Source organism: Xyrauchen texanus, unplaced genomic scaffold, assembly GCF_025860055.1.
Source record: "Xyrauchen texanus isolate HMW12.3.18 unplaced genomic scaffold, RBS_HiC_50CHRs HiC_scaffold_535, whole genome shotgun sequence".
NCBI lineage: Eukaryota > Metazoa > Chordata > Actinopteri > Cypriniformes > Catostomidae > Xyrauchen > Xyrauchen texanus.
Window position 1 is genome coordinate 1 of NW_026266506.1, and position 9,730 is coordinate 9,730.

General features: G+C 36.2%; 1 protein-coding gene across 1 annotated transcript; it reads left to right on the forward strand.

Annotated features, from left to right (window-relative positions):
* Positions 1 to 2,249: 2,249 nt before the first annotated feature.
* Positions 2,250 to 9,345, forward strand: LOC127642298 (sperm-associated antigen 6). The gene is made up of 11 exons (XM_052124898.1): positions 2,250 to 2,370; positions 2,620 to 2,715; positions 5,155 to 5,321; positions 5,889 to 6,072; positions 6,187 to 6,392; positions 6,476 to 6,649; positions 6,972 to 7,124; positions 7,278 to 7,469; positions 7,592 to 7,708; positions 7,826 to 7,971; positions 8,725 to 9,345. The coding sequence occupies exons 1-11, from the start codon at positions 2,346 to 2,348 to the stop codon at positions 8,786 to 8,788; spliced, it is 1,524 nt and encodes a 507-aa protein (XP_051980858.1). The 5' UTR covers positions 2,250 to 2,345; the 3' UTR covers positions 8,789 to 9,345.
* The last annotated feature ends 385 nt before the right edge of the window (positions 9,346 to 9,730 follow it).

The following is a 9,730-nucleotide window of genomic DNA, read 5'->3' on the forward strand; positions in this document are numbered from 1 at the left end:
TACTTTGGTTGGGTCCGCTAATCGGTGTAGGGCGAATATTGAATGAATCAAAAATAATGCTTATATAGCCTGTGCAAAGTGCCTCGTTGTTCTTTAGGAACGGGAACATTTTTCCATGAATATCTGTGAATGTGTAAAGCACAAATAATTAGTCCCCGCATTTGATTGGGACATATGGTTACGCTGAGGTAATGACAGCAATCTACTAATAAACCTGTTTTGGACATGTAGTTTAATTGTCAGTCTCTTCATTAATCGGATGATGTCGATTTGGTTTTAAAATACTTTCAATAGACACATTTTCATAAATGTAGTCAAACAGGGCTCTTTAATAAAGATCAGTCGGCACCAGGTTTTGTCACTGCGGCTAGTCTCTTTTTTTCAAGGTTGGACGTTTTATTCTGTCTTCTTTTGGATCAGTGCAAGTAACCATGTTACAGAGGCAATATAAGCCTATAAATTCACTTCGACCTAACAAAACTGTTTGACAGTTAGGTTAACTTATCATTTAAACAGATCTTATAGGGGAATTTAGGGGTGAAAAGGAGAAAAAGCTAACACACTGGTCAAGCTAGTTACATTAATTTTAATAATAATAATCTGACATGGCTAAAGAACAATTTGGGGATTTTTTTGGTCTAATTTGTGATCATTCAGTGGAACGAGATCTTGTAAGGGCTGGTGTCATAATGAACCTGAAGAATAAACATATTTGTTCTAAATGTATAAACAGCATTTACACACGATTTTTTTGAACTGCTGGCTTGTTTTTTTTTTTATTATTATTTGTAAGCATAGCTTGATCATAAACTCCTCAGACAAGCTGGAGTTTGAAGGCCCGTTAAGGAATATTCTGGGTTCAATATAAATTCAGCTCCATCAACCGCATTTGTTGCATTTTATTTATTACCTCAAAAAATGAGTTTGACTTGTCCCTCCTTTTCTTAAAACAAAAAACAAAAAAAAAAAAACAAAAAGCAAAAGTCGAGGTTAGTGAGGCACTTATAATGGAAGGGAATGGGGCCAGTCTTTGGAGGGTTTAAAATAAAAAATGGAAGCTTATAATTGTATAAAAACATATACATTAATTGATAATTAAAACGTATGTATTATTTAAGCTTTAAAGTTGTTTAAATCGCAACTTTACAGTCGTTTTAGGATTTGTTGAATTTACATCATGGCAATAAAGTTGTAACATTGGCCATAACTTAATGAAGAAAAGGTAGTAAGTGATTTTATCACACTAAAATCATGTTAACACACATAATGTTGTTTTGTGGCTATACTTTTGAAATAGGGAGTATTTTAATGTGGATTGGCCCCATTCACTTCCATTGTAGTGATTGTTGTTTCTTTTTTTTTTTTTAAGAAAAGGAGGAGCAAGTCAAAATTTATTGTTGCGGTAATCAATAGCATGACACAAATGTTGCTGATTGAGCTGAACTTGTATTAAACCCGGAAAATTCCTTTAAGAAACAAAAGCATCGAAAAAGAATACTCCAATAATAGACCAGATTAAATAAATAACTTATCTATGCGCAATATAGTTACAAAATAGTACAAACTAGCACAATACACCAAAGTGTTTTCAGTGCTTGGCCAGAAGTGTTGGCTATTTTTAGAGGTTTAATATTAGTGTCGCCAACGAAGACAGAGAATGTGTGAACTACAACAAATGTGCCTATAAATACGACCAGCAAACATGCAAGGCATTAGGCAGTATGCACTGACAATCCTCTTGGCACCAGTTTAAAATATCGAATAATTAAAGTTGGAAAAATAATAGTAGATCCGAGCTTTTTATGTGAACAAGTAGTGAACGTAGGTTAGCCTACTGAAAGTCTTCTGCTCATTGTAAAATGAAATGCTGATAATTACCTACACACTAGCAAGTATTATTTCTTTACTGTTCTCAAACTTCTTTAAAAACAATTAATTACTGAATCCAACTGATGCTCAGCCTGCATTTGTCTCTGCTGTAACCCTGTAGAAACGCTTGTAGGAGCAGCGGTTCTGCCTCGCCACTGATTTTACCAAAAACCTTATATACAATCGACAATTGATGCATCCCGTTAAATATCACAAGATAATGTGGGATTATTTCGCCTTAGTTCGGCGTTGATGCCGCTTTGAACAGAAGTAGCCTACATGATAGCCAGCTCACAGAACGAACGCGATGCCTATCACTTCCGGTTTGTTGCTAAGACAACTGTTGCACGCCTCCTCCAAACTCAAAGTCACAACAAACGCTGTTTCCTAATGGGAGTTTAAACGTGTGCTTGTTTTTCTGTCGCACTTATACAGTTTTTTTGTCTTCTTTGTCCCTATTGGGTATACTGATAACTATGAGTCAGCGACAGGTTTTGCAAGGTGAGAAAGTTAGGGGATGTTATGACATTATTAACATTTTTAGAAATTCGTTATGAAAAATTCGTACTAGTAGTTGTTTACTGTTGCAGTCAGTTGAATAGTTGGTAAGAACATAATTGTTAGCATAGATTTGTTTCATTTGTATAGCTATCCTCCTGGGCAATGTTTTAACGTATACAATGCACGTAAAGTATGCCCTATATTAGACCACCCTAAAACCTTTCAAATGCGAATATCATTCCTTTACAGTGTTTGAGACGTACCAAAAAGCAAGAACGCAATTTGTGCAAACTGTAGCAGAACTTGCAACAAGACCACAAAACATTGAATCACTTCAAAATGCTGGTAAGTATAAATGGTGATGAAAATAAAGTGAGAATTAGGCTACTTCTTCATGAAGTATGCACTGGAAAAAGGGCTAGTAATAGTTACTGCAAAGTAAATTTGAATGGTGTAAAATTGAGTTCAGTCTACTTAACTTCATGACATAATATTGATTAAAGTGAGTACATTTAACTTAAACATTTCAGTTAACCATAGCATTTACTTACACTTATAATGTACATGTTAATTAGATAAACTTAGTCAATTTACATGATAATTTTATTATAACATTTCACATTTTCAACTTTCCTTGTAAATACATGTTTAATCATGTACCACATTAAATACGGAAGCCTTCCACAACGAAGCTCAGTGTATGCCATGTAATCTATAGACAGGGTTGGGGAGTAACTGAATACATGTAACTGGAATACGTATTTAAAATGCAAAATAGTATAAGTAACTGTATTCCACTACAGTTACAATTTAAATAATGGTCTTTAGAATACAGTTACATTCAGAAAGTATTTTGATTACTGAAGAGATTATTTAGCATTTTATTTTCATTTGTTTCATTTAATATTTAGTCCTTTCAGATGGAAAACATTTATACATTCAGTGCATTTGAACTGCAGTGAAATACTTTCTTATAATGTGTTACATTCATACAAGCAGACCGAGAAGTAAGTTTGAAGTAAATTTGGATCAGAAGAAATATAAATAAACCTTGTGTAAATTGTCAGCTTTACGCTAAGCTAAAATGTTTTTTCTAGTAAGACCTTTGATATTAAGGCAACAATTGTATTCTTGATAAAAAAAAATTGTGTTGTTTTCCTGTAAAAATATCTAAAATACATAAAACAAGATAAGTTAGATTGATCTTATTTTAGGAACAACAATGCAAAAGATATTTAGGTGTTTCAGAGAATGTATTTTTAACATGTGTATTTTGTCTTACTGTACTGACAGAGTTTTTATAGTCAAAACAAGTGAAAAAATCTACCAGTGCTGAAGAAGTAATCCAAAGTATTTAGAATATGTTACTGACCTTGAGTAATCAATTGGAATACATTACAAATTACATTTTACAGCATGTATTCTGTAATCTGTAGTGGAATACATTTTCAAAAGTAACTCTCCCAACCCTGTCTATAGACAGCATCACCTGATAGGAGCAAGATACAGAGTTGAGCTTGCAGACCTCAACACTTAGTAGTAACAATGAACAGATGCATAAATGTTTTTTATTATCATGAACGGGTAGTTTTGAGTAGAAAATACACTTCAGAATTCACAAAAAATTTACCAAATGTGACAATAAATTAACAATAAAAATGGTGTAAATCAACTTGCAAACAGTGAAACCTTGCAAGCTCATGAAGTATTCAAGCCCGCCGCATTCTGGGAACTAAAAGTAAAATGTACTTTTGTTTTTTTCAATGGACTCAAATTAGCAAATCGATATGACAACATTTTCTATTTTAGGAATGATACATGATGACACATAAAGATAACAAACACTCACATAATATTTACTTATAATCTAGAGCATTCATTTTTACATGTTTGAATCTAGAACAAATGTAGAATTTACTTAATATTTTCAAGTTCATGCTTTAACTTATTCAATGTGGGAAGTAATTTTTTCTGCTGTATTTTTCATTGTAGCAACAACTTTTGAATGTATATTACATTTATACAGCACTTAGTGAACAGGGGACTCTCCTCAACCACCATCAGTGTGCAGCATCCACCTGGATGATGCGACGGCAGCCATAGTGCACCAGTACGCTCTCACCACACCAGCTATTGTTGGAGAGGAGAGAGTGAAGTGATAGAGCCAATTAATGGATCTCAATTATTAGGAGGCCATGATTGAGAATAGCCTATGGGGGAAATTTGGCCAGGACACCAGGGTTACACTCCTACTCTTTACAAGAAGTGGGATTTTTAATTATCTTGGTGTAAAGTCTCATCCGAAGGAAAGTGCCTATTTACAGTATAGTGTACCCATTACTATACTGGGGCATAGGACATACACAGTCCACAGGGCGAGCACCCCCTGGTAGACTCCTTAACACCTCTTCCAGTAGCAACCTTAGTTTTTCCAGGATGTCTCCCATACTGACCAGGCTCAACCCTGCTTAGCTTCAGTAGGCAACCAATCTTGTTTTCTCGCAGAACTGGAAAAGGAAGTGTCCATTTTTAGTGGATAATGTAATAACAAATAAGCATTGTATTCCAACGCATGCCTAATGAACAGTCCATGGCAATTTAAGGTGCAGATTTAAGGTGATTGAAGGTGAAAAAAAGCATTGTTTAGTTTAGTCTATTTTGAATTCTATCATATGATTTGAAAGATTTGAATCAAGTACGTATATCCTCTTCTCATCTGCTCTCAAGTGTATTTCCACTCCTGTTCATTTCCCCTGCACAAATGTGCTCACTCTCTTTGGCTAGGTGTAATGTCCCTTTTGAGGCCTCTCCTTTTGGATGCAGTCCCAACTATTCAGCAGACAGCAGCTCTGGCTCTTGGAAGGCTTGCCAACTATAACGATGACCTGGCTGAGGCTGTAGTAAAGGGAGACATTCTTCCTCAGCTTGTGTACTCCCTGGCTGAGCAAAACGTAAGAGTTTAACCTTTTAGCTTTAATTGGAATAAAATGGGTTTGCGTTAAGGTGTCAAACTATCATAAACTGCATTTTCAAAATACAGTTAGCTCAACAAACTTTGCCACTTTATTATTTGTAAATAATAATTAAAGTTTTTTTTTTACGAGGTCTGTTTGTCTACATTCAGATGTTAAATGTGTAATATTGAAATCTGTTGCTTAATGTAGCCTATGTCTTTTGGATACATGCATTTGATTTTGAAGCATGGCTTAAAGTATGTTTTGTATCACTGTTTAACTCCTGGCAACATAACTGAGCACTGTCCTGAATTCATTTAACCCAGCAGAAAAAAATCCCACTGTTTAGAGTTATTCATTTAGCAGAGACTTTGCCTTAAAAACTCATTGTTAGATTTGTGTTACACTGTCAGAGAGGTCTCATCAGAAATGTTGAACACTTTCCAATTAAGATATTTTGTTCTAATTGAATTATACTAAATGTGGTAAAAGGGCTCATGTTCATTAAAGGGATTTTTGCTCTGTTTCTTTTTATTTATTTTGTTTGGCAACTGAGAAACACAGCGATTCTATAAGAAAGCTGCTGCGTTTGTTCTTCGAGCTGTTGCTAAACACTCCCCTGAGCTGGCCCAGGCTGTGGTGGACTGTGGTGCACTGGATGCTCTTGTTATCTCCCTGGAGGAGTTTGACCCTGGGGTCAAAGAGGCAGCTGCTTGGGCGCTGGGGAACATTGCCAGACATAATGGACGTAAGTAATCGAAAAGGTTTCTAATTGTTTAAACTTGGTTTTTCCAATTTCTATGATTCATTATTTGTTTTTTTGTCCTTGTGCTTATTCTTCATCGCCCCACCTGATGTACAGAACTGTCCCAAGCAGTTGTAGATGCAGGTGTTGTGCCTCTACTCGTATTATGTATCCAGGAGCCTGAGATAGCACTGAAAAGGGTTGCTGCTTCTACTCTGAGTGACATAGCCAAGCACTCCCCAGAGCTGGCACAAACAGTGGTGGACACCGGAGCCATTGCCCACCTAGCACAGATGATCCTAAACCCAGATACCAAATTGAAGGTTGGTAACACATGGATATTGTAATTTATTTTAACTATACACAATAAATTGTACATCCCCAAAATTGAATCTGCACTTTACAGAGGCAGGTTTTTTCAGCTCTCAGCCAAATCGCAAAGCACTCCGTGGATGTAGCAGAGATGGTGGTGGAGGCTGAGATATTCCCTGCCGCACTAGCTTGTCTGAAGGACCCAGATGAATATGTTCGGAAAAATGTCACTACTCTTATTCGGGAAATCACAAAACATACCCCCGAGGTACCTACCACACACACAACATACCCACTAAATGATTTCAAGATGCTTGGGTTACACTGGGATCTCCCCTTTGTCAGCTCTTTGACACCCTCTGTTTAAATAACATGGTGTGAGGCAGCTAGTCTGCAAACCATGGAGAAGGGTCTGTTATTTATCACCAATGCAGCACAGGAAACAGACAACTGTAAACCACATAGTCATTGCATCACACTTTTTTCACTTGCTTCTCTGGTCTGCCTTCCTAAACTCTCTGCCTTATTATATGATATTATGTCATGCTAGTCTGTGTCTTTGCTTGTGTGCATGTGTGCTTCCCACTCAGCTGTCCCAGATTATAGTGAATGTTGGGGGTGTTGCAGCTGTGGTTGACTACCTCGGGGACTCTAAAGGGAATGCACGCCTGCCGGGGATCATGATGCTGGGCTACGTGGCTGCACACTCTGAAAACCTTGCCATGGCTGTGATTGTGTCTAAAGTCAGTTAACACATCTCTTTATAAGCTCATATTTAAAACTTGAATTTGACTACATATTTATAGTTTCAGTCTAGAATATTGACAGTAGATCTTCTTTCCTTTCCTGCCATCTCCTCCACTCTCCTGTTCATACTTGATTCTCCACTTCTGCAGGGAGTGCCACAGTTGGCTATTTGCTTAGAGGAAGAGCAAGAATGTCATATCAAGGCAGCCACAGCTTGGGCATTTGGGCAGATTGGGCGACACACGCCTGAGCATGCGCGAGCTGTTGCTGTGGCCAACGTTCTCCCCAAACTTCTCAATCTCTATTTGGACTGTGAAAGCTTAGAGGACCTGCAGATCAAGGTGAGTAGCTTCACTTTGAGTGAAGTTACAATTGATAAACGTATTTGTTTTGTTTTTTGGTGTAATTTAGTAATTCTTGTAACTATAGTCTCTTCTTTGCTTTGTTGACTTACTTGAAACAGGCAAAAAAGGCCTTGAAAAGCATCCTTCAGAAGTGCACATATCTACCAGCATTAGAGCCTCTTCTCTATGAAGCTCCCAGTAACATTGTTAAACATGTTGTCTGCCAGTTCAGTAAGGTAGAGGGCCTTGCTTTTATCAACACATCAACACATTTAAAAAAAGCTGTGCTTTTTAACCTCAATGAAAATTGTGGCTCAGCTTATCTGTTTTCTTCCCATCTTTCATGACTAAAGGTTCTTCCTCATGATAGTAAGGCACGGCGCTTGTTTGTTACTAGTGGGGGTCTGAAGAAAGTACAGGAAATCAAAGCAGAACCTGGTTCTGCCATTCAGGAATACATCAATGCAATCAACAGCTGCTACCCTGAGGAGATTGTCAGGTTCATACACATGTTTATGCACTGAGCAATACACAGCACCATACCAAAATATCAAACAGCACCATACCAAAATATAATTATAGGAATATACCAGGTTCAAAACAAGTTAAGCTGAATCAACAGCATTTGTGACTTAGTGCTGATTGACACAAAATTAATTTTGACTCACCCCTTGCTTATTAACAAAAACAGTTACAGTAAGACACTTACAATGCAAATTAACAGTCTATAAACGCTAAAATGCTACACATTGTTTCAAAAGTATAGCCACAAGATGTAAACATTATACAAGCTAACGTGATTTTAGTGTGAAAAAAATTACTTACTAACCTTATTTGTGAGAAGTGATGTCCAAATCCAGGATAACAAGGTTTCATTGACAACGAAGATGTAATATTGGAAATTAATTTACACAGATATGGTTATTTAGAGATTTTTTTTTTACTTTTTTTTTTAAGTTTATGGACTGCCCCATTCATTACCATTACGTGCCTCACTCTAACAAAGATTTTTGCTTATTTCTATAAATAAAGGAGGGACAAGTCCAATATATTTTTGGTGGAAATCAACATTATGCCACAAATGCTGTTCATTAAGCTTAACTTATATTGAGAATATTCCTTTAAAGACAAACAAAAACCTTTTATAATGTTTAGATTTAGGTTTTAAATGAATGAATTATGTTTTTGTTGTTCAAAAACTATCAGCCTATATGTTGTTCAACTGTTCCAATGATCGGTACTTCTTTAACAGGTACTATTCCCCTGGTTACTCTGAGGCCTTGCTGGAAAGGATTGAAAACTATCAGCCAGTTTGATCCAGTGCAACTTTTCAGAAACACTATGGAACTTATCCCTTTCCTATGGAACTTATCCCTTTCCTATTGAACTTATCCCTTTCCTTAATGAGAACTCTGATGAAAGCAATTATTAAATCTGAAAGAGCTGATTTTGCTAAATCTATTCCATTAAAAATGCTTGTGTATCATAGAGGTCTTGTATAGTTTAGTGGTGGTAAAGCATCATTATCAATTCTGATTTCTGCTGTTTTAGCTCAGACATAAGTCAGCTGAGCCTTCATATATTTGAGAATATACACGCACACACACACACACACACACACACACACACACACACACACACACACACACACACACACATATATATATATATATATATTACAGTTTTTTTGCTGCATAAAAAACCTTTGTGTATTCTGTTTACTGTTTTTCAACTGTGATAAGAACATACACTTACATTGAAATAACTGCTACAAAAATGTGTTTAAAATGACTTTGCTGCCTCCATTATGCGTTTCTATTGCTTTATTATAAATTTCAGCATACGCAATTAATTTCATAGACTATTAAAACAGTTAGGCCTAATGTCAAATAAATAAATAAACAAATAAATAAATAAATAACTACCAGGCATTCTTTAAAAGGTCGAGGGTCCAATCCATTTGAGGTTTCATTTCATATGACTCTTTATCGCCCTCTGCAGTCTGATGTTTGCAGGAACGTACAGAACGTACGAACAGCTGATAAACATATGGCTGCCCGTTCTTTGTTTATTGTTTTCTCTTCTGGTGTCAATCAAATTACTTTTTCAATTGAAACTGTTTTGTTAAGCATTGTCTCCATCCCACAGCTTTATCCAAATGGCATCCTTGACGATCAACCCAGAAGGCCGGAAGACTTCGAAATTATAAAAAGAAGGAAAAAAAACGTTTTTGAAGAAATGTTTAAATATCATAGAGG